The 26195-nt window shown below is 41.3% G+C and overlaps 1 protein-coding gene across 1 annotated transcript in view; it reads left to right on the top strand.

The window, feature by feature from the left end:
• The first annotated feature begins 5526 nt into the window (after nucleotides 1-5526).
• LOC134336989 (uncharacterized) overlaps nucleotides 5527-26195 on the top strand; it is a 70771-nt gene continuing 50102 nt past the window's right edge. Inside the window, exons 1-6 of the mRNA XM_063031731.1 lie at nucleotides 5527-5850; nucleotides 9012-9105; nucleotides 13604-13666; nucleotides 15734-15796; nucleotides 18422-18605; nucleotides 19819-20023. Coding sequence (XP_062887801.1) covers nucleotides 5700-5850; nucleotides 9012-9105; nucleotides 13604-13666; nucleotides 15734-15796; nucleotides 18422-18605; nucleotides 19819-20023 — 760 coding nt within the window. The 5' untranslated portion in view covers nucleotides 5527-5699. The remainder of the gene's footprint in view (nucleotides 5851-9011; nucleotides 9106-13603; nucleotides 13667-15733; nucleotides 15797-18421; nucleotides 18606-19818; nucleotides 20024-26195) is intronic.

The raw sequence follows: 26195 nt of genomic DNA, 5'->3' as shown, positions 1-26195 counted from the left end.
GAAAAGTGTATATTTATGACTTGCTACAGTTGTGACTGAATTGAGTCTCTGAAATTGTTAGATATAGAGGTCTTTATTCATCATGACAAGCAGGCATTCTCTTGGAAACCTTCTCAGTCTAGTCTCACCAGATTCAAAGCACGTCAAGTTTTTATACTCTCGGGGGAAAAAGATAACAGAAGGTGATTCAATACGACTTCAGTAGCTGCAATGATATTGTCTACTTCGATATCTTGAGTCTGACAAATGGTTCCTTTGAATGACATACTTTAAATGGGCTCCCACTAAAACTGATAAGATGCTTCACGACGTTGAAACAGATTTGCAGGGACAAAGTAACTCACATGGATATGCTGCTGAGGACAATGAACCCAGGCACCCAAAATTAGTGCTGTGACAGCTGACACTCTGCACAAATACCCAACTATTGATAGACAGAACAAATCTGCCTGTTGCTGTATTTGATATAGTAAGTAACAAAATAACTTAGCTGGTGTTTGATGCCTAGTTTGATAACAACCAATTAATATAGCCCCATTGTCTTATGTTTGGCTGATGCATAGGAGAGTGTCTCCTAGTCAATCAGTTTACAACCCTTATCTCTTGATTAGCCTTCTGCTGTGGGCTACTGCTCTGTTTGTTTACAAGCTTTCCTTTTAATATCAAATTGATTACTGCTTGCAATTTACATTAGAATGTTTTTTTTCATGACAGGTTCTCATAAGAATGAATGCAAGCTATCTCCACATACAGGGCAGCATGGTAGTACAGCTGTTAGTGTAACGCTTTACAGTACCTGTGGCCGCAGTCGAGGTTTAATTCCCACTGCTGTCTGTTAGGAGTTTGTACATTCTCCCCATGTCTGTGTGGGTTATCTCTGGATGTTCCTGTTTCCTCCCATATTTTAAACACATAAGGGTTAGGGTTAGTGGGTTGTAGACATGCTTTGTTGCCGCCAGAAGCATGGTGACACTTTCGGGCTGACCCCAGCACATCCTCAGACTGTGCTGGTCGTTGACACAAATGACACATTTCACTGTGTGCTTCAATGTACATGTGACAAATAAAGCTATTCTTTAATTCCATCACTCCTGAATCCTTAATAGCCGTGTTTTCGTATTGTCGTGTATCTGGAGGGGTGAGTACTCCATTTGAAATTTGGAACTTGGCGATAATTGGAGCTAAATTCATAAAATATTAATAAACAGGTCATTGAAAGTAAGAAAAGGACAATAGGTGCTGGACATATGACAAAAAAATGGAAATTGCAGAAATTACTCTGCAGGTCAGGCAGCATTTCTAGAAAGAGAAACAGAGTTAACAAACTCTTTATTGAAACCTGTGAATCATCAACCTGAAATATTAATTCTGTTTTTCCTTTCATAGTTGCTGTGTTCATCGCTGAATGTTTTTGGAATTTCTAGGAAGAGGTGCAGTCGACGTTTCAGGCCGAGACCCTTCGTCAGGACTAACTGAAGGAAGAGTGAGTAAGGGATTTGAAAGTTGGAGGGGGAGGGGGAGATCCAAAATGATAAGAGAAGACAGGAGGGGGAGGGATGGAGCCACCCCTCCCCCTCTCCAACTTTCAAATCCCTTACTCACTCTTCCTTCAGTTAGTCCTGACGAAGGGTCTCGGCCTGAAACGTCAACTGTACCTCTTCCTAGAGATGCTGCCTGGCCTGCTGCGTTCACCAGTAACTTTTATGTGTGTTGCTTGAATTTCCAGCATCTGCAGAATTCCTGTTGTTTGCGTTTTTGGAATTTGTTGTTTTTATATTAGTATTGATTAACCAGTTTTTTAGTTTTCCATTTCAATGCATTCCTCTTTTCTAGCTTGGTATTTTTACTGTTTGTTTCTGTATTTGTGAATTTAGTGCATGAAACATAAAAAAATGTAGTGGAGAAGGAAATGGCGATTGAGTAATATGTGGATACTTCAATCATCCAGTACTCCAGAAAATCCTAAAGTTAGAGCTATCTTTCTAAGTTTGTATTACCTGTGTGAAGTTTTGTACATTGGACATCTGTGTTGTTAAGTCAGTGTGAGCTAGCCACAACTTCCCATTTATTTTAAATAATCACATTTCTACACTTTTTTAATCTGCCTAGTTATTGAGCAAGGTTACACTGAGAGATATACAAAGTTGAAGTAGTAATTGGCTATCTGTCTCTTCAAGCTTGCACCACCATTTAACATCATGGTTGACCTTGGCCTCAAGTGCAATTTCCCATTCCTGCAAATTCAGCAGTCTTGCATCGATGCTTTATTAATGCTAAATATTCTCATGTGCAGAATACCATAGACGGCTTCTTACTCTGTATCTCTGCTTTTTCTCAGGAGTGGTTAAAGGATTTTAATCCACTTGCTGTAAAGTTAACTGTTTCTATATTCTATGGAAACTCGAAATTGTGCTCAAAATTGGCTATATCTAAGCCAATCCTTTTGAAATTGACTGAAGAAGGAACATCCAGTGAGGCAGCAGTGACCAAAGTAACTCTCAAGTTTGATGGTATGGATAAGATATGAATGTTTCTCTGGTGATATGGAAAAAACATATTACTTATTGAAAACTTGATGTATCACTTTCAACATTTCTCACATATCCTTAACTTTTCAACTTGGAAAAAGTTGAAAGTACATCTTCTGAATACGTTTAGTCTGGAATGTTTAGGCGCGATTCTGATTTGGAAGCATTTAGTCATAATTTTGCAGATGGTGAAGTCCACAAGTTAATTAGAATTCCCTAATTTTTACCATTTGATACATAATTATACTCTTTTGAGTCATTTACAATATTTGGCCCTTTGACTGATGCAGAGAACAACACTAATGCAACTATTTTAGAAAATGCTTTATTATCCTAACTTTCTATTTAAATGATCCTTTGTAATATTACATCAAATTATCTGTGAGATTCATATGGCACAAGAACTCTGGACAATGACTACATTACAAATTGTGAAAAGCTTAGGAACGTATCTGACAAGTTGGATAGGTGAATTAATCTTATTTTGTCTTTTCATTGGATTGTGGCTGCATCTTAGTTTGATCCTGCGTCATAATTCGATAACCACAGATACCATTGCTTAACAAAATCTATCAAACTCAGTATTGTAGTTTGCATTTGATTGCCAACATTTATCTCCTCTTGTTTGGAAGAGAATTCCTGATTGCCTTTACCTTTTTGTGTGAAACAGTATATTCTACATTATCTTGAATGGCCTAACTCTAATTTTAATGTTTAACACCTTTGTTCATCATAAGGCCACTCTATAAATAGAAGTATTTACTTAATTATTTATTCAAATCAAAACTTAAAAGGTGAATTTAAAACTGATTGTTAGCACAATAATTTTTCTAATTTCTGCTTAACTACCAGCTCAATGTTGTTGAAATTCCTCTTTCAGATATATTTGAGTTTGAGTCACTCATTCTATCTAAGCTCAAAGTCACAAATTCAACTGGCCAACCATATGTCTTTATCAAACTGCTGTATTGTCCCACTATGGAAGGTGTGTATATTAAAAAGAACCAATTTTTGAAAATAAATATATTGTTTTGATTCACTTAAGTTGTTGTAGAAACTATGCATCATATGTTAAATAATCAAGTTATGAAAAATATCAAACACTACATTATCTAAAAGAAATATTGTAAGATAGTCATGCTTTTTTCTAACTTGGAAACTTTCAAACATCTTCAAATTTGCAAACTTATCTTACCTAGTCAAACAAAAATTACATTCTGCTGTTCTCATTAACAGAAATGGATCTACGAAGGGACAGCACAGCTTAAACACACTTAACTCTGAACAGAAGAATATTATGTTGTACATTATAAAATATAAAGTTTATATTCTTTCACTTAGCTTGAGCATTATCATTGGTGATTTTCTGATCTTTTGATATAAGTTCTATTTTCTAATTGGTATTCAAAAGATCATGAATAAACCAAATTTTTTAAAAGTATATACCCTGTATATATATTCTTATTCTCTTTGCTAGCCTGATATGACAACTTAACTGTGTGTTTGGAATGATAATTATATTTAATCTAAAAATCTCATGGTTAACTTAGAACTCTTGATGGTGTGTAAGTAGATTACTTCCCAAATCATTGCTCATAACTATCAAAGTATATCATCTCTGTCAAATAAATTGTCGAAAATGTGTCACATAAAAAACCATGCTGTAAGCAAGGCTTTACATGCATGATATTAAGAACCAGACTACCTTGGCAGATCAATAGGTTGCTGTTCCAACAGTGTTTTGGAATTTCACCTCTTAATTATTACCACAGCCCTTTCTCCCACTTAGGAACCTGCTCACCATTTTATTTGGCCTTTTTATCAAGTTTTTCCACCATGCATTTTCTTTCTCATGCTTGGTGGAAAAACATGGCTTCTACACAATCACAAGTTTGTTGTCATGTCTGCTACTGGTTCTGAAAGACCTCTTTGAATTCTTTGTGGTGTCAAGCATTGATTTACTTGGCAACATGAAGACAAGGAAATGCATTAAAACCTGACTCCCATGGCCAACTCTTATAAAAACAGAAGTGGGAACGTGAATTGACCATATGCCCACCGAGCTTGCTTGACCATTCAACATTTTGGCTGTCCTACTTCAGATACTCTTTTCCATCTCATACCCAAATTCCTCGATCCATTTAGGGGAACATCTATCATTTCAGCTTAATATGTTTCTACTGAGGGACCGAGACCATGTAGCACTTTTCTGTAGAAAGCTCTATAATAGATTGGTCTCGGCCTGAAATGTCGACTGCGCCTCTTCCTATAGATGCTGCTTGGCCTGCTGCGTTCACCAGCAACCTTGATGTATGTTGCTTGAATTTCCAGCATCTGCAGAATTCCTGTTGTTTGCGTTTAATAGATTCACTTCCACTTTCCCATTCAAATGTACAGCTATGTTTTAATGTCCATTCCTTGCCTCTGTTATTCTGCATGAGATATAATTATGTTTTGAGTAAAGAGGTTCTTCCAAATGCCTGGTTTAAATTTACTTTTCATTTAAAAATAACTCTTTTCTTTTAAATAATATCTATATCTTTAACTTCTGTGTTCTTTTGTAATGTAATATCTTTATAATTTAGGCTTGTTTGATTCTCTGCACAAGCTCTAATTAGTGAATATCCACTGTGGCAAACAAAACTGAACATAATGTTCCAAATGTAGTTCAATTTCCACCTCCTGTATCTTACAATGAAACCTCCTTAGGGAGTACCATATTGATTTTATATGTGAATTTTACAACAGTGGTTGAACATCAAATTACATGCAAAGCACAATGGAATGTTCTGAGGTCATGAAAGCTACTATATAAATGTACGTCCTTGAGGGAGTGTCTATTGAAGTACAATACAATTACATAGAAATTAGAACCCTTTTGCATCACTATTTTACTTTGTCCTTTGCTTGAGAAGACTTTAATTTGATATTTACATTTCTTGAGTTAAAGGCCAATCCTTGAAATAGTGCTGATCAGTGAGGGTGTGCATCAACCAAAGCTAGAAAATCTGATACTTGTGCTGAAATACTTTAAAAATATCACTTTCTATGTGTAAATGAATGTAAGTCTGATCTAATTTTAATTTTGCAATTACCTCTTGTGCATTATCTTGTTCATTTATTAAAATACTCGAAATAAAATTATAACCTATAGATTTTGGAACAATACCCATGGGCTGGATTAAGAGAGACCTATTTCATCAAGAAACCACAGTATCTGGGTTTGTATGGGTACCTCAACCACAATTTCTGGACATTATACTGCATCCAGGAAAACTCCCTGACAACATTATTGATGAAGTTCCATCTTACTGCAATTCAGGTAATCAAATAAAACAAAAGAAAACATAACTCAAACTAAGTATTTAATGATCAAAATAAACTAATACCTCTTTAAATTGTTTTTATGTATTAAACAAATAAAAATCCTATTAATTCCAGACCCTATGCCCTGTTACTGTCAAACTGCACAAGAATTTACAATGTGCCAAGATAATTCATGCTAGCGGGTGGTGTAGAGGCAATAGCACCAGACTTCGAGGCAAATAGTCCCAAGTTCAAATCTGGCCGGCTCCTTGCACACTTCCCATCCATGTTGAATGCTACAGAAATAGAAAAAATGCCGCCCGAAAGCAGGAGGCATGAAAAGGAACAAGAAGATGATTCATGATGAGTTCTGGGTAGTCTGGTAGGAGACCAATTGAAGAACTACCATGAAACGAGATATTAGCAAACTTGACTGGACCTCTCTGAGTCTTGTATGGAGGGGAGTGGTTCCATCTGCCACAAAACTAATGAATGATGGGAACAAGGATGAGGATTTCATATCCTGGTGGCTCTCATTTCCTTGGCCTCAAAGGGCTCTAGCAACACTCTCTTAGTACAATAAAGGTTTATTGTGAGATTCTAGAAAACACAGGTCACTTCTCGCACCTCAGGAGCCATCCCCTAGTAAAAGGCAAAACTTAACGATAAAATGCACCATCAAACTCAATGTGCCAGCTGAACTTTTGATTAAGGAAAAAATTGTTTTCAAAAGACTTCAGACCTGGTACAAAATTCGTAGTCATTGGGGTAACAACAATTCCTGTCCTCCTATGATGTTTTTACCCTTGAACTACCAACAACAGGAACCTCAAGGCATTTGAATGATATCACCAATGCTATCTCCCCTAAGTCCTCCAAATCACATGAACGGATAAGCAAACCAATATCAGTGTCCTTTTGCAGGCCAACATGTCCAATATTTAGACCTGGTTACACTTGGATATTGTTTGGATGTCCAACAAGTTACTCCACTAAACTATCACCTGTTCCAAGTTTTGTTATCAGGTAGCCACGTTGAATGAACTGAAGCATTGTTCCTTAGTAACATAAATTGGGCTCTTGACCTCACAATCTACCTCGTTGTGATCTCGCACTTTATTGTTTACAAGGACTGCTATTTCTTTGTAGCTGTTACACTTTATTCTGCATTATGTTATTTTACCTTGTTCTACCTCAGTGCACTATGTAAGGATCTGATCTGTATGCAAGGCAAGCTTTTTTACTGTATCTCAGTACTGGTGACATTAATAAACCAATTCCAATTTCAAAAGGGTAGAAATGGGTTCTAGCTGAAATCATAGCTAAATTCAGGACTAAATTAATAGACTGAAGGCAGAGAGGGGGTGAGAATATTTTTTTAAATTGCAAGACATCCTCTACCATAAAAGACCAACTCATGTTCCAGCTTGCATAACTTTATAACTTTTGAGGTGTGGGGGGAGGGCTAACCTGGATTTACAGATCTCAACTTACATTGCCAAGGGTCTGCTTTTAGAGCCACCTGCTTGACCTGAAATCTATAACAGTTTTGTACCAGATATGATCCCGGCAGATGTTCCAGATTATGCTGTTGTGGCTTTCTAATTATATCAGAACATATTTCATATTGTAATAGTAGCTTGGAACTCAGTGATAATCAAACCATCTGAAAATAGCTGCTACAGATAAAGTGGCCACTGAGTGTATTTCTGTATGTTCATGGTCTTCCGCTGCTACAAACCATCCACTTCAAGGTATGTCACTTCAAGGTTCGAAGTGTTGTGTGTGCAGAGATGCTCCTCTGCACATCACTTTTGTAACAAAGTTCAAAGTAAAATTTATTATCAGAGTACATACGTGTCACCATATACAACTCTGTGGTTATTTGAGTTACTGTCACTTTCCTTGAATCAGTTTGGCCATTCTCCTCTGACCTCTTTCATTAACAAGGTGTTTTCAACCACAGAACTCCTGCTCACTGGATCTTTTTGTTTTGTTTTTTGCACCATTCTCTATAATCTCTAGAGACTGTTGTGTATGGAAACCCCAGGAGATCAGCAGATTCTGAGATATTCGAACTCCCCGTCTGGCACCAACAATCATTATACAAAGTCACTTACATTACATTTCTTCCCCACTTTGATGTTTGATCTAATCAACATTTGAACCTCTTGAGCATGTCTACATGCTTTTATGCAATGAGTTGCTGCCAGATGATTGGCTGATTAGATATTTGCATTAATGAGCAGGTGTACAGGTGTACCTAATGAAGTGGCCACTGGGTATATTTCTAGCCCAGTGCCTTTAGTGAGATACATTGCCCAAAACTGAATGCAGAATGGGCTCTTGCCATATAACTGAAACATCCTTTATTAGCTTTCAAATTCCAATCACTCTGAGATAAAGTCCAACATTCCATTAACCTTTCTGATTGTATATTGTGCATGTGGGTTTCATTTAGGTGATTTTTTTATGTACTTAGAGATTTAAATTTCTTTGCTGTTCCACAGGACCTAATCTCCTTCCATAAATAAAATATTCTGAAATGACCTTCTCTGCTCCAAAATGCATGACCTTACATTTCCCCAGGCCAAGCTCCATTTGCTATAGATTGGCCCACTCATTTAGACTGCCTGATTCTTTACTGTCACCTTCAACCCAGATAACATCTGCAGAATAGAATGTATTCTAAATTGTTTCATCTCATTTATTAACCTGTAGCACGAAAAGCAAAGGCCCCAGTATAGATCCATCAAAATCAGAACACTGAAAGTTCTAGAGAACTCAACAGGTCAGGCAGGATCTATGGAGGGAAACAAACAGTCGATATTTCAGGCTGAGACCTTCATCGGGACTGGAAAAGGAGAGGGCAGAAGCCACAAGACTATAAAGGCTTTCATTCCCCTCATAAATGCAGCCTAACCTGCTGAGTTCCTCCAGCATTTTCTGTGTGTTACTCAAGATACCCAGCATCTGTAGAATCTCTTGCATTTAGAATCAGAATATGTTCCTTTTATCTTTGCTCTTTGTTTCCAGCCTTAGAATCAATGGCCAGCCCATGTCATGGCCTTATGTTTTCAATGTTTTTGGTTTAAGTGGGAAGTGGGGTGGGGATGAAGCACACCAAATATTGGAAGAATTTGATTTCATCTCATCATATATCTGATATTTCGACAGAACTCATCCAGCAAGGGTCTAGGATCACACTAACTGTTTATGATCCATTCCTGGAAACACAGAGGCATCAAGACCAGCAAGAAGAAGAAAACAAGTAAATTGCAAATATTTTTATTACTAAACTTTAAATGTTACCTGTTTTACCTTATCTCAGGGCGGTGCTACAGTATTGAGTGAGAACAGTATCACCGAGTCAAATTTTAGGGTTCATTATTGACTACAGCTGCAGAGCAGCAAGTGGAACAATTGAATTTTGAAACATTCTTCAAATTCAGAAGTGAACTCCACAGCCAATACTGTTATATAACCTGCCATTGTGACATGTGCACAGCAATCCTTTAATGGTTTCTCCTATAATTCTTCGCTTTCTGCAGAGGAAAGACCAAGCCACTACTCCCCTCAGCACTATTCCCGAAATGACGAACGAAGTGCAGATTGTGCTAGTGATTAAGCAGCACATTAAATTGTTTCAGATCATGAGCGGTTGTGGGGGAAATGGCAAAAAAAAACTGCAAGCTGTCAAAAGTGAAACTTTTCTCCTGGGCACTGGTCCAAATTAGAGAGCCGATGGGAAAATTGGGGCGTTTGTTGGAACAACTTAGATTGTGCACAGCTAGCCACACAATTGGCAAGTGCACAAATATGTAATTCTAACCCTGACTTCAAACAGTACTGGTGTGAAGAGCTGAGAGCCTCCTAGTCTCCATCAGGAATGGTGAGATATTCTAATGAAAGGACAATAACCTCAAATGTTAACTCTCCCACTCCATCGATATTACCAGTTCTGCTGAATATTTCCAGTATTTCCTGCTTTTACTTCAAGGTGATGTACTATGGCAGCCCTTGAAATTGAGCTGCTGATTAAAAGTAACATGTCAGTGCAAAGGGAAACTGTCTGGGGAATTTATCCAGTCTGGCAAACATCATGGGATTTATTTCAGAATGTTACCCATAACAAATCACTTCCCCTGAATGAAGACTTGCAGTCATTTAAAAATATATTTCATATATATGTTAATCCAACAGGAATGATAAAATTCCCAATCCAGACTTTAATTAGTGAGATCGTTTCCCACCAGAAGACTGCATCTGTCATTACTTCTGCTGTTCCTGTCATTTTATTGTTCCCTTGCTGGATGGCATGACAGCAAATGTTCACCAGCTAAGTGTGCAAAATATGACTATAAATTCATACCTGTTTATCAACTTGGCTGGCTGCCTAACTTAAAAGATCGTGTCAATTAAGGCACTCACTTGAAATCACATTTCATATTGCTAGTGCAATAAGAGTGCTGTCAATTAGACATCAGAGACCTGTGGCTCATTAACTCTGCAGGAACAATAACTCTGAAGCATTTCCTCACCTGGGGTGATGTGTTGAATTGGCAGAGCTAAGCCCGGATCTCAAACCTTCCTGTCAGGATGTATTTTTAACTAATTTTAACATACAGACCCATACAGAACCCTCTACTGAAGATGAATACATTTTGTATTTTGAAAATCTGAGAAGTACCTATAAAATCAATTAATATGTCGCAGTCACAAGTGAATTCACAAACTTGTGAATGCTGGGGGAGGGTCGAGAGATTTAAAGTCTTGAGATATAATTTTGAATTACTTTAGACAAGACACTGAAAATGATTTTAAAATGTGGTAACTTTAGTTATATTGTTATCATTATCATTAATACAAAAATAGAATTGTGATTCAGTTGTTTGTCCAATTAATAGATAGTCATTAATCATCTATTCAGTAGGGGGAAGGAACTGAGAAGGAAGACAGTCTGTCCATTGGGAGCTTATGATAAATTGAGGCTCGGGGGACTGCAGATATTGGAATCTGGAGCAACAAGGGCTGAGGATGGACAGGTCATTGTGGTAATGGGAAGAGGAATTCAATTCAATTCAATTCCCCTTCCTGTTCCCACACTGCCCTTGCCTTCTTTACTGCTAGGATGGGCCCCAACACAAACTGGAGGAACAACGCCTCATATTCTGCCTGAGCACTCTGCAAAGCCAGTAGCCTTGTCCCTTCCCACTTCTTCTGATCCTCTTCCAGTCCTCCATTTTTGAACCCTTTGCACCCAGCTCCCTTTACTCAGTTCCATTGCTCCTCCCTCCAGGTTCAGTCCTCTTACTGAACGCACATGCAGTTCACTTACAGGTCCCCCTCTCTGCTGCCCCTCCCACTTTTTAACCTGTTTCTGATTCCAGCTGCCATTTTCCTCTCCTCTAATGGTTCTCTTTATCACTTTCAATACTTATGAGGTTTCAGCACTGGTAACCTTTTGTGTTCCTACTTATCTCCCTCCAGTAACTCTCTCCAATCTTCACACACCCTTCCTCCCATCTTGCCCCACTTGCCTCTACATGTTCATTCTCATTCTCTCTCTCTCTCTCTGTCTCCCTCCCTCCCTCTCTCTATCTATCATTCACCTACCACTGTCTCCTAATTTCTCCATGCTTCTCTTCTCCACCTGGCACAACCTGCCTGTTACCTTACATCCCTCCTCAGTTCACAAATAACCTTGCACTCCTTTTTCATCACCCCCTCCCCTCTTTTATTTGATTTAGAGATACAACAGAGTATCAGGCCCTTCTGACCCAATGAACCGGCAGCACCCAGTTACACCCATCTGACAGATTAATCTACTAGGTCTCTGGAACATAGGAGGAAACTGGATCACTCGGAGGAGTATGCAAATGCCTTACAGACAGCACTGGAACAGAACTGTGTTGCTCCCAAATGCTGGCCGCCTCGCCCCTCCACTCTCAGTCTCAACCTGAACCATCGATGATTCCTTCCCTGCCATAGATCAGAAACAGAATCAGGTTTATTATCACCAGCATATGACACAAAATTTGTTAACTTAGCAGCAGCAGTTCAATGCAATACATAATCTAGCAGAGAAAAAAATAAAAATAATAATAATAAATAAACAATTATGTATATTGAATAGATTTTTAAAAAGTGCAAAAACAGAAATACTGTATATTTTTTTAAAGAGCGAGGTAGTGTCCAAAGATTCAATGTCCATTTAGGAATCAGGTGGCAGAGGGGAAGAAGTTGTTCCTGAATTGCTGAGTGTGTGCCTTCAGGCTTCTGTTTCTCCTACCTGATGGTAACAGTGAGAAAAGGGCATGCCCTGGGTGCTGGAGGCCCTTAATAATGGACGCTGCCTTTCTGAGACACTGCTCACTGAAGGTGTCCTGGGTACTTTGTAGGCTAGTGCCCAAGATGGAGCTGACTAGATTTACAACCTTCTGCAGCTTCTTTCGGTCCTGAGCAGAAGCCTCTCCATACCAGACAGTGATGCATCCTGTCAGAATGCTCTCCATGGCAAAACTATAGAAGTTTTTGAGTGTATTTGTTGACATGCCAAATCTTTTCAAACTCCTAAAAAAGTATAGCCGCTGTCTTGCCTTCTTTATTACTCCATCGATATGTTGGGACCAGGTTAGATCCTCAGAGATCTTGACACCCAGGAACTTGAAGCTGCTCACTCTCTCCACTTCTGATCCCTCTATGAGGATCGGTATGTGTTCCTTTGTCTTACCCTTCCTGAAGTCCATAATCAGCTCCTTCGTCTTACTGACATTGAGTGTCAGGTTGTTACTGCGGCACCACTCCACTAGTTGGCATATCTCACTCCTGTACGCTCTCTCGTCACCATGAGATTCTACCAACAATGGTTGTATTGTTAGCAAAAATTTATAGATGGTATTTGAGCTATGCCTAACCACACAATCATGTGTATATAGAGAGTAGAGCAGTGGGCTGAGCACACACCCCTGAGGTGTGCCAGTGTTGATCATCAGCGAGGAGGATGTGTTATCACCAATCCACACAGGTTGTGGTCTTCTGGTTAGGAAGTCGAGGATCCAATTGCAGAGGGAGGTACAGAGGCCCAGGTTCTGAATTTCTCAATCAGGATTGTGGGAATGATGGTATTAAATGCTGAGCTATAGTCGATGAACGGCATCTTGACGTAGGTGTTTGTGTTGTCCAGGTGGTCTAAAGCCATGCAGAGAGCCATTGAGATTGCATCTGCCGTTGACCTATTGTGGCGATAGGCAAATTGCAATGGGTCCAGGTCCTTGCTGAGGCAGGAGTTCAGTCTAATCATGACCAACCTCTCAAAGCATTTCATCACTGCTGACCAGCAGACTGATTGTTCCTTATTATAAATTCATTGGTTTTCTGTTTCCAAGCTGGGGGGTCTATCTCATAGAGCCTTACAGTATGGGTAAAGGCCTTTCAGATCAATCAGTCCATACTAACCATAATACCCATCAAAAGTCATCCTTCAAGCTGGAATCTGGAATAAGGTTTTCAGAACTCTGCCACCGTAGTTCTCTGCTCCACCACCTGAACCATCAAAGGAACATACCTAATTAATCTTTCTAAATAATAAAAAGAAAGAGCTTGCATTGACATCAGGACATCTCAAAGATTCCACAGACAGCGAATGTAAAAAATAAGTTCTCTCGTACTGTCCCCTCTTACAATCATTATAGCAATATTTTTGTAAGAATAGTTTGACACTATTTTGGCAAATTTTATTCTGAACTTTGGTGGTTTTGTTTCGACAGTGACTCTTTGCGCTACAACAAGGAGGAGGAGGACTGTGGGAGATTTGAAAAGGGATCATTAAGGTAAGCAACAGGAATTCTGCAGATGCTGGAAATTCAAGCAACACACATCAAAGTTGCTGGTGAACGCAGCAGGCCAGGCAGCATCTCTAGGAAGAGGTGCAGTCGACGTTTCAGGCCGAGACTCTTCGTCAGGACTAACTGAAGGAAGAGTGAGTAAGGGATTTGAAAGTTGGAGGGGGAGGGGGAGATCCAAAATGATAGGAGAAGACAGGAGGGGGAGGGATGGAGCCAAGAGCTGGACAGGTGATAGGCAAAAGGGATACAAGAGGATCATGGGACAGGAGGTCCGGGAAGAAAGACAAGGCGGGGGGGGGGACCCAGAGGATGGGAAAGGGGTATATTCAGAGGGACAGAGGGAGAAAAAGGAGAGTGAGAGAAAGAATGTGTGTATAAAAATAAGTAACAGATGAGGTACGAGGGGGAATGGGGCATTAGCGGAAGTTAGAGAAGTCGATGTTCATGCCATCAGGTTGGAGGCTACCCAGACGGAATATAAGGTCGTACCCCATCTGTTACTTATTTTTATACACACATTCTTTCTCTCACTCTCCTTTTTCTCCCTCTGTCCCTCTGAATATACCCCTTGCCCATCCTCTGGGTCCCGCCCCCCCAGCCTTGTCTTTCTTCCCGGACCTCCTGTCCCATGATCCTCTCGTATCCCTTTTGCCTATCACCTGTCCAGCTCTTGGCTCCATCCCTCCCCCTCCTGTCTTCTCCTATCATTTTGGATCTCCCCCTCCCCCTCCAACTTTCAAATCCCTTACTCACTCTTCCTTCAGTTAGTCCTGACGAAGGGTCTCGGCCTGAAACGTCGACTGCACCTCTTCCTAGAGATGCTGCCTGGCCTGCTGCGTTCACCAGCAACTTTTATGTGTGTTGTTCATTAAGGTAAGATTTTCTTGGTTTCAGTAGAGACTGTGTGAAGCTGTAACAAGCAGGAGTACGGAAGGGACCATTAAGGCAAAGCCCCCAGAAGCTAATAAAAGGAAGTTGGGCTGTAGCATAGTGAAGGTTTTGGCTGTGCCCATGTCTGCAAAGTAAGTGCTGTTGTTTGTTTTGAATCTTTGGCTCATGAGGTTCCTACGAAGATGCTGAGCAGAGGTAGAGGTAAGGGCCAATGAGGTCATTTAACTTTATTATTCACATTTATTCTGGCTTCTTCTCCCTTCCTTTCCAGTCCTGAAGGGTCTTGGCCCAAAATGTTGACTGTTTATTCCTCCCCATAGATGTTGCCTGATTTACTGAGTTCTGCCAGCATTTTGTGTGTATTGCTTAGAATTTACAGCATCTGCAGAATCTCTTGTGTTTGTTATTCACACTTAGTATAGTTGGGCCAATGAGTTTCTTGTGCAGGACGTAGTAAGCTAGAGAAACTTCCAGTGTCCCTAATGACCACATACACCTGTAGGAAGTGCAGCACCTAGCTGGCCACCTCAAGAAAATAGATCTGGGCACACTTAAGATAATTCGGGATGCTAAGAATATCATAGATGAGAATTTTAGTGAGGTGGTCACATCTAAGGTGCAGCAAATCATAAACATAAGAGGTTCTGCGGATGCTGGAAATACATACAAAATTTACGGTGCAGGCTGTAGGTAGGTGCAGGGTGACCACCAGGAAAGACAAAGATAGTGAGAGGATAATGTGCCCCTTATATCCATTCCATTTAGCAACAATACAGCTATTTGGATACTCCTGGGGGGGGGGTGGAACTAACTTTCAAACAAGGTAGCAGCAGCAGCCTCATCAGCTGTACTGTGCCCAGGTCTGAGGCCAGCATGGAAGGGCAAGGTCAAACAGGGAGGTAGAGATAGGGTACTCAGTAGTTGGTGCCACAGATGTCTGTAGCCACAGGTGAAATGACTTAATAGTGTATTCCCAGGTGCCAGGTCAAGACTGTCTCCAAGCAGTTGCAGAGCATTTTTAAGGAGGATGGTGAGCAGGTTGTTGTGCATATTGGTACAAACGGCATAAAGGTGAGGTCCTGCGGAGTGAACGGAGTTAAGAAGGAGGTTATAAAGTAGGCCATCAAGGGTAATTGATGTCTGGATTTTTTTCCCTTGCAGGACAAATGTGGATTGCTCCCAGTGCAGCAGAGGAGTGAGGCCAGAGATAAGAAGAAAGACCAGGTGAATGCATTGTTAAGGAGTTGGTGCAAGAGGCAAGGAATTCAGTTCTTAGGTCATTAGGATTTCTTCTGAGGCAGAGGTAACTTATATGAGGACAGGATGCACCTGAACTGGAGGGGGAACCAATAACCTAGGAAGGAGATTTACTAGTGCCACTCAGGAGGATTTAAACTAGATTGATGGAGGGAGTGTTGTGGGAGGGATCCTGAGCAGTGTTGAAGCAGATGTGGAATTGGAGGGAAATACTGCAGTCAACGACAGCAAGATTCGTAAATGGCAAAGACAGAGGAAAAACCTCTGGTTTTACTGCATTTATTTCAATGCTAGAGGCTCAACAGGTAAGGTGGACAAACTGAGGGTGTGAATTGGCTTTGAGGACTGGGATAATACAGCCATATCAGAAACATGACTGAGAGAAGGGCAAGACTGGCAGCTCAGTGTTCCAGGATACAGATGCTACAGGAGTGACAGATAGGGGAGGAGGGGGAGAAGGATATTCTTGGGGGATCATCCAAGATTTATGATACAAGGTTATCTGTACATCGAAACATACAATGAAATGCATTGTTTCCACTCACAACCAACACACCCTAGGGTGTGCTGGGGGCAGCATGCAAGTGTCGCCCATGCATTCCCGTGCCAGCATAGCATGCCCACAATGTTAGTGTCGCCCATGCATTCCCGTGCCAACATAGCATGCCCACAATGTTAGTGTCGCCCATGCATTCCCGTGCCAACATAGCATGCCCACAATGTTAGTGTCGCCCATGCATTCCCGTGCCAGCATAGCATGCCCACAATGTTTGTGTCGCCCATGCATTCCCATGCCAACATAGCATGCCCACAATGTTTGTGTCGCCCATGCATTCCCGTGCCAACATAGCATGCCCACAATGTTTGTGTCGCCCATGCATTCCCGTGCCAGCATAGCATGCCCACAATGTTAGTGTCGCCCATGCATTCCCGTGCCAGCATAGCATGCCCACAATGTTTGTGTCACCCATGCATTCCCATGCCAACATAGCATGCCCACAATGTTAGTGTCGCCCATGCATTCCCGTGCCAGCATAGCATGCCCACAATGTTTGTGTCACCCATGCATTCCCATGCCAACATAGCATGCCCACAATGTTAGTGTCGCCCATGCATTCCCATGCCAACATAACATGCCCACAATGTTTGTGTCGCCCATGCATTCCCGTGCCAGCATAGCATGCCCACAATGTTAGTGTCGCCCATGCATTCCCATGCCAGCATAGCATGCCCACAATGTTTGTGTCGCCCATGCATTCCCATGCCAACATAGCATGCCCACAATGTTAGTGTCGCCCATGCATTCCCGTGCCAGCATAGCATGCCCACAATGTTTGTGTCGCCCATGCATTCCCATGCCAACATAGCATGCCCACAATGTTTGTGTCGCCCATGCATTCCCGTGCCAGCATAGCATGCCCACAATGTTTGTGTCGCCCATGCATTCCCATGCCAACATAGCATGCCCACAAAGTTAGTGTCGCCCATGCATTCCCATGCCAACATAACATGCCCACAATGTTTGTGTCGCCCATGCATTCCCGTGCCAGCATAGCATGCCCACAATGTTAGTGTCGCCCATGCATTCCCATGCCAGCATAGCATGCCCACAATGTTTGTGTCGCCCATGCATTCCCATGCCAACATAGCATGCCCACAATGTTAGTGTCGCCCATGCATTCCCATGCCAACATAGCATGCCCACAATGTTTGTGTCGCCCATGCATTCCCATGCCAGCATAGCATGCCCACAATGTTTGTGTCGCCCATGCATTCCCATGCCAACATAGCATGCCCACAATGTTTGGCAAAAAGGACACAGAAGACAACAAACAACAACATTAAATACAGTCCAGAGAGGCTAAGTAGGTAGAACTTAGAAACAAGAAGGGGATGATCATTCTGATAGGACTGTATCATATGCCCTCCAAATCTTTAGGTTGTGTTGGTTTCACTGCACGTTTCAATGTACAAGTGATAAATAAGTTAATCTGAATCTGAATAGTCATTGGGAATTAGAGGACGAAATGTGCTGGATGATCACAGATAGTTGTAAGAATAATAAGAGTAGTGTTACTAGGAGATCTTAACTTCCTAAAAATGGGAAAAGTGTAGAAAAGATACACAAGGATGTTGCCCAGACCTGAGAGACTGAATTCTAAGGAGAGGTTGGACAGGCTAGGACTACATTCCTTGGAGCTTAGTAAACTGAGGGGTGACCTCATAGAGGTGTGTAAAATCACACGAGGTATAGATAGAGTGAATACACATAGTCTTTTTCCTAGGGAAAGGAAACCAAAAGCTAAAGGACAAAGCTTATAGGTGATATGGAAGATAGGGGCAAATTCTTCATACAGAGGTGGTGTGTATATGGAAAGAGACGCCAGAGAAAGCAGTTGAGGCAGGTATAATAATGACATCTAAGAGACATTTAGATAAGTATATGGAAAGGATAGGTTTTATGGGATACAGGACAAATGTAGAAAAATGCGACTAGTTTAGGTGGGCACCTTGGTAGGCATGGATGAATTGGGCTGAAAGGCCCATTTCCATGCTGGATTAGTCTATGACTCTATGGTTTGATTTTGCCAGATCTTCGTCCTCTGATGACCACATTCTAACTGTACCATGGGTTGCCCATAATCCGTCTGTGGCGTTACCAGATCCAGCTAGGGTAAATGAGGCTTTTGATCTGTACATTGATGTAATACGTTATATTCCAGACAATGCAACCATCACCAAGGTAAGAAATGAAGTACATGTGGTGACAACTTGTGTCATGGGGAAGGAACTACTTTTTTAAAAAATTTTCTTCTTTAGTGGGTGAAGGGTACAACCATTACAACATATACCAATTTTTTTACACAAAAGGCCTTCACTCTAAGGGTGGTACAAGTCTGGTGTGAATATTATTTTGTGACTATATGTGTTATCTTAACATGTATGTACTATGTGTGACTGTATGTATCGTGTTTTACAATGGAATGCTGTTTGAATGACAATTAAACATGAACTTGAACGAGCTGCCAATGGAAGTGGAGGATGTGAGTTCAATTGCCACATTTAAGAGATGTTTGCATAAGTACGAGGGGTAATTGATAGGTTCGTGGCCTAAGGTAGAAGGAGTCAATTTTAGAAAACCTAGCACATTTGTTTTTCAACTTAGTCCCCTCCTACATGTACACACATAGTCCAGCAGTCGTGGAGCATACTGATCCCTTCTTTGTAGAAGTGGTACACAGCAGGGGTGATTGATAAGTTCGTGGCCTAAGGTAGAAGGAGATGAGTTATACAGCTCTCGTTACATGCACGTGCAGTTCAACTCTGAGTGAAAATGCAGAAAGTTTGAAGTTAATAACTCATCTTCTTCTACCTTAGGCCACAAACTTATCAATCACCCCTGCTGTGGACTACTTTTTGGAGGTCCAAGACGCCAACTTCTACAAAGAAGGGATCCGTATGCTCCACGACCGCTGGACTAAGTGTGTAAATGTAGGAAAAATAAATATGCTAGGTTTTCTAAATTTGACTCCTGCTACCTTAGGCCACGAACCTATCAATCACCCCTTGTATATGAACAAGAGAAAATCTGCAGGTAAGTACATGGATGGGAGGGATATGGAGGGTTATGCTCCAGTTACAGGTCAATGGGACTAGGCAGAGTAACAGTTTGGCACAGATTAGATGGGCTGAAGGGCCTGTTTCTGTGATGTAGCACTCTATGATTCTATGAACAAATCATTCTGATGTTTAGTCTCCTTTGCATCCAAGCAATGTCTATTAATAATTTGGATCACTGATGGGCAGCTTGCTATTTTGAGAGCGGAGCTGGAAACGTGGCGGACCATACACAGGCCTGATGGAAGGGAATAAGGGGCGGTATAGGACTAACTGCAAAAACAATAAAAAGTATTATTGAAATGTAAGGATGAGCAGCAAGTACCAATTTTACTCAACTCCTTTTTTCTATTCATCCTAATATATTAAAGGTGACTGGACGGCTAATACATTCCGGCAGGGATGATGTTCCTGACGTTTTGGCTTTTCCAGTAATCACCAGCCGAGCAAGGTGCCCAGAGTTCCGCTACCGTATGACTGTAAACGTGAAAGGCAAAGTGACTCTAGATCCCAATGCACTTGTTTTACTTAGAGTGAACACAGTTGATTCCGACACTGGCAAACTGTCTGTTATAGGTAAGTAACTATTTATCTGAGTGAATCAAACATAGGAATTTTTTTAAATGAAGCATGATGATGTAATAAAGTGTTTAATTTCCTATGATCATATCAAACTCATCTCTGGGATCTTGGTGTGCCAATGCATTTTGGGATATCAAATACTAACAGAACATATACCATAAATTGCAGGGATTTCTGGGGTATTGATGTGCAAAGTAACCTTGGGGTGCAAGTTCACAGCTCCCTGAAAATGCTGACACATGTGGATAAAGTAGTGAAGAAAGCTGAGATATCGAGTATACAATTTGGGATGTCATGTTGCAGCTGTACAAATCATTCAGTAGGCTGGACTTAGAGTATTGTTAGTGCAAGAAATTCACCAGGATATTGCCTGGATTGGAAGACTTTAGTTATGGGGAAAGATTCTCTGAAACACTGGGCGATTTCACAGAGGCTCATAATTATAGTTTCTTCTCCTAGCAGGCAGGGGTATCTAGTTACAGAGAGCATAGCACACCAGATTTAAGGTGAGAGGAGAAAAATATAAAGAAGATCCAAGAGGCAAGGTTTCAAGTGGATATATGGAATGAGCCACCAGAGAAAGTGATGGAGGCAGATGTAGTTATAATGTTTAATATTCATTTGGACAATTCTTGAGTAGGAAGAGATTCGAGGGATACAGGCCTAATGTGGGCAAATACAATTGGTGTATACAAGCATTCAAGCCCAATTTATATAACCATATAACAATTACAGCACGGAAACAGGCTATCTCTCAGTGCCGTACAACTCTAACATTCTGTATCAACAGATAATTACTTATTAAGGAATTATTAACATCAAGAATTTTGTTTGCCCATCTAATGAATTAGTGCAATAGCATGAGTGACAATAAGCTTCGATAAAAAAGGCAAATAAATAAATTTCTAAAGTTCTGTCATTAAGAATCAGATCCAAGACCACAATTACGACAGATACAGTCTCCAAAATGCCAAGCCATTGAATTCTAAAATACAAAGATTAAAGAGATCCCAGTTAAAACTATAATGGACAAAACATAATTATTCTTTAATCATAGATTTTTTTGTTTTAGGGGAATAAGATTGTCACATGAACATTGAAACATACAGTGAAATGTGTTGTTTTTTGCATCAACAACCAACGCAGTCCGAGGATGTACAAGGGCCAGCCTACAAGTGTCATCATGCTTCCGGTGCTAACATAGCATGCCACAACTTATAACCCTAACCCCTACACCTTTTGGAATGTTGGAGGAAACTGGAGCATCTAAAGGAAACCCACTCAGTCATGGGGAGAACATAGAAACACCTAACAGACAGTAGTGAGAATTCAGTCCCAATCTTACAGCTGGCATTACACTGACCACTACACTGCTGTGCTGCCTGTACCAGGAAAGAACACTTAGAAGAACAAGAAAGAAACTAGGAAGGGTTGTTTAAGTTCCTAGTTTAATCTGCATATTTTTCAATTATTATTTAATTGGTGAACTACAATTGTTCAGTCAGTGAATCTCGTCCTCTCAACCATTTACATCCTGGCTAAGTATTGGGTATCCCCAGAGCCAAGGATATTGAAATTCCAGACACAGAGAACATCTCTGGCTCCAGTGAGGACCACTTTTCAGCAGCCAATTGATCCCAGACTTGACCTGCTTTCTATTTGTTTATTTTCATCATAGTTATGGCCAGAAATTCTAAGGACCTTCGGGCTCCAAACCAGCCAATGTTGAAATCGTAAAAGAAAACAGGAAGTATGATGGAAAGAGCAAACATCCTTCTTTTTCTTTCCAGATGGTTATGTTAGTTTTCTGATGTATTTTCTGACCTAACAGAGGAAAGTCCCAGTGGTCGGGTCTCTGGCACCGAGTCTGCCTTCTCTGACTCAGAGGAGAGGGGGAAGAGGAGGCACGGTTTGGTTATGGGGGATACGTTAGTTAGGGGAATGGACAGGAGGTTCAGTGGGCGAGAACGAGATTGCCTCCCGGGTGCCAGGGTCCAAGATACCTTGGATCGAGTCTTAAGCATTGTTAATTGGGAGGGTGAGCAGCCAGAAGTCGTGGTCCATGTAGGTACCAATGACATGGTTAGAATGAGTGACGAGGGTCTGTATAGAAAGTTCAGGGAGTTAGGTGCTAAGTTAAAGAGCAGGGCCTCCATGGTTGTGAGTTCAGAATTGCTACCCATGCCACATGCTAGTGAATCTAGAACTAGGAAGATTATACAGTTTAATAGGTGGCTAAGGAGTTGGTGGAGGAGGGAGGGCAGAAGATTTTTTGATCATTAGGCTCTTTTCCAGGGAAGATGGGACCAGTACAGAAGAGACGGTTTGCATCTAAACTAAAGGGGGACTAATGTCCTAGTGGGAAGGTGTGTTAATGCTTCACAGTGGAGTTTAAACTAGAGTTGCAGGGGATGGGAACCAGAATGCCAGAACAGTGAGTGGAGAGGTTGTGGAGGCAGATGTAGGTAAGACCTCGGACGAAGTTAGGAATCAAAAGGCTGAGCATGATGTAAAAGGTGAATACAGGATTGAATACACCTCTGTGAATACACGCAGTATAGGGAATAAGGTGGATGAACTTGCAGCACAGTTGCAGATTGGCAGATATATGTTGTAGGTATCGCTGAATCATGGCTGAAAGATTATAGCTGGGAGCTTAATGTCCAAGGATACACATTGTATCGAAAGGATAGGCAGGAAGGCAGAGGGGACGGCATTGCTCTGTTGGTAAGAAATGAAATCAAGTCATTTGATAGAGGTAACATAGGGTCGGAAGGTGTTGAATTATTATGCATAGAGCTAAGGAACTGCAAGGGTAAAAAGACCCTGAATGGAGTTGTATACAGACCCCCAAACGGTAGTAATGATGTGGCCTTCAAATTACAATAGGAGATACAAAATGCATGCCAAAAAGGCGATGTTACAATAGTCATGGAGGACTTCAATATACAGGTAGAAGGAAAATCAGGTTGGTGCTGGGTTCCAGGAGGGGGTATTTCTCGCAAGCCTACGAGATGGCTTTTTAGAGCAGCTCGTGGTTGAGCCCATTAAAGGATCAGCTGTTCTGGATTGGGACGTTGTGCAATGAACCAGAATTGATTAGTGAGCTTAAGGTAAAAAAAACCCTTAGCTTCAAGTCAAGTCAAGATTACCATCATTTCAACCATAAGCTGCTGGTACAGTACACAGTAAAAACAAAACAACACAAAACTACATTACACTATGTGAGACAGCACAAAGCTACACTAGACTACGTAAAACAACATAAAAACTGCACTAGACTACAGACCTGCACAGGACTACATAAAGTGCACAAAACAGTGCAGGGCAGTACAATAATTAATAAACAAGACAATAGGCACAGTAGAGGACAAATTACAATATTATAATAAATGATGTAGATGTCAGTCTAGTGTCTGGGTACTGAGGAGTCTGATGACTTGGGGGAAGAAACTGTTACACAGTCTGGTTGTGAGAGCCCGAATGCTTCGGTACCTTTTGCCAGATGGCAGGAGGGAGAAGAGATTGTGTGAGGGGTGCGTGGGGTCTTTCACAATGCTGTTAGCTTTGTGGGTGCAGCGTGTGGTGTAAATGTCTGTAATAGTGGAAGAGAGACCCCGATGATCTTCTCAGCTGACCTCACTATCCGCTGCAGGGTCTTGCGATCCGAGACGGTGCAATTCCCAAACCAGGCAGTGATGCAGTTGCTCAGGATGCTCTCGATACATCCTCTGTAGAATATAGTGAGGATGGGGGGTGGGAGATGGACTTTTCTCAGCCTTCGCAGAAAGTAGAGACGCTGCTGGGCTTTCTTGGCTATGGAGCTTGTGTTGAGGGACCAGGTGAGATTCTCCAACAGGTGAACACCAAGAAATTTGGTGCTCCTAACGATCTGTACAGAGGAGTCGTCGATGTTCAGTGGAGAGTGGTCGCTCCGTACTCTCCTGAAGTCAACAACCATCTCTTTTGTTTTGTTTACATTCAGAGACAGGTTGTTGGCTCTGCACCAGTCCGTTAGCCGCTGCACCTCCTCTCTGTATGCTGACTCATCGTTCTTGCTGATGAGACCCACCATAGTCATGTCATCGGTGAACTTGATGATGTGATTGGAGCTGTTTATTGCTGCACAGTTGCGGGTCAGCAGAGTGAACAGCAGTGGACTGAGCACACAGCCCTGGGGGGCCCCCGTGCTCAGTGTGATGGTGTTGGAGACGCTGCTCCCAATCCGGACTGACTGAGGTCTCCCAGTCAGGAAGTCTAGGATCCAGTTGCAGAGGGAGGTGTTCAGGCCCAGCAGTTTCAGCTTTCCAATCAGGTGCTAAGGAATGATTGTGTTGAATGCTGAACTGAAGTCTATGAACAGCATTCAAACGTAGGTGCCTTTTTTGTCCAGGTGGGTGAGGACCAGGTGGAGGGTGGTGGCGATGGCGTCGTCTGTTGAGCGATTGGGACGATACGCGAACTGCAGGGGGTCCAGTGAGGGGGGCAGTAGGGTAAAGACCCTTAGGGAAAGTGATCATAATATAATCGAATTCACCCTGAAATTTGAGACGAAGCTAAGGTCAGATATGTTAGTATTACAGTGGAGTAAAGGAAATTACAGAGGCTTGAAAGAGGAGTTGACCAGAATTGATTAGAAAACTACACTGGCAGGGGTGATGGCAGACTAGCAAAGGCTGGGATTTCTGGAAGCAATTTGGAAAGTATGGGATATATACATCCCAAAGAGGAAGATGTATTCTAAAGGAAAGATGACACAACCATGGCAAACAAAAGAAGTCAAAGCCAACATAAAAACCAAAGAGGGGGACATATAATAGAGCAAAAATTAGTGGGCAGTTAGAGGATTGGGAAGCTTTTAAAAATGAACAGAAGGCAACTAAAAAAGTCATTAAGAAGGTAAAGATGGAATAAGAAAGAAGATTGGCCAATAATATCAAAGAAGATGCTAAAAGTTTCTTTAGATACATAAAGTGTAAAAGACAGTGAGAGTGGATATCAGACCGCTGGGAAATAATGCTGGAGAGTTAGTAATGGAGGACAAGGATATGTCAGACAAACTGAAGATGTATTTTGCATCAGTCTTCACAGTGGAAGACACCAGCAGTAAGGTGGAAGTTCCAGGTGTCATGAAGTGCATGAAGCTACCATAGCTAGAGAGAAGGTTCTTAGGAAACTGAAAGGTCTGAAGATAGATAAGTTACCTGGACCAGATAGTGTACACCCCAGAGTTCTGAAAGAGGTGGCTGAAGAGATTGTGGAGGCATTAGTAATGATCTTTCAAGAATCACTGGATTCTAGATTGGTTCCAGAAGACTGGAAAATTGCAAATATCACTTTTCTCTTCAAGAAGGGAGAGAGGTAGAAGAAAGGAAACTATAGGCCAGTTAGTCTGACATCAGCAGTTTGGAAGATGTTGGAGTCAATTATTAAGGATGAGGCTTCAAGAAACTTAGAGGCACATGATGAAATAGGCCGTAGTCAACATGGTTTCCTCAAGGGAAAACCTTGTCTGACAAATCTGTTAGAATTCTTTGAAGAAATAACAAGCAGGATAGACAAAGGAGAATTGGTTGATGTTGTGTACCTGGATTTTCAGAAAGCCTTTGACAAGGTTTCACACATGAGGCGCTTAATGTGTTATGAGCCCATGGTATTACAGGAAAGATTCTAGCATGGATAAAGCAGGATCCGATTGGCAGGAAGCAAAGAGTGGGAATAAAGGGAACTTTTCTGGCTGGCTGCCGGTGACTAGTGGCGTTCCACAGGGGTCTGGTTGGGACCAATTCTTTTTACATTATATGTCAATGATTTGGATGATGGAATTAATGGTTTTGTTGTGAAGTTTGCAGATGATATGAAGATAGGTGGAGGGACAGGTAGTTTTGAGGAAGTAGAGAGGCTACAGAAGGACTTAGACAGATTGGGAGAATGGGCAAACAAATGGCAGATGGAATATAATGTTGGGAAATATGTGGTCATGCTCTTTGACAGAAGAAATGAAAAGGTTGACTATTTTCTAAATGGAGAGAAAATACAAAAATTTGAGATGCAACAGGACTTCGGAGTCCTTGTGCAAGATTCCCTAAAGGTTAATTTCCAGGATGAGTCTGTGGTGAGGAAGGCAAATGCAATGTTAGCATTCATTTCAAGAGGATTTGAATAT

This window comes from Mobula hypostoma, chromosome 23, assembly GCF_963921235.1.
Source record: "Mobula hypostoma chromosome 23, sMobHyp1.1, whole genome shotgun sequence".
NCBI lineage: Eukaryota > Metazoa > Chordata > Chondrichthyes > Myliobatiformes > Myliobatidae > Mobula > Mobula hypostoma.
This window is presented reverse-complemented; position numbering and strand designations above follow the sequence as displayed.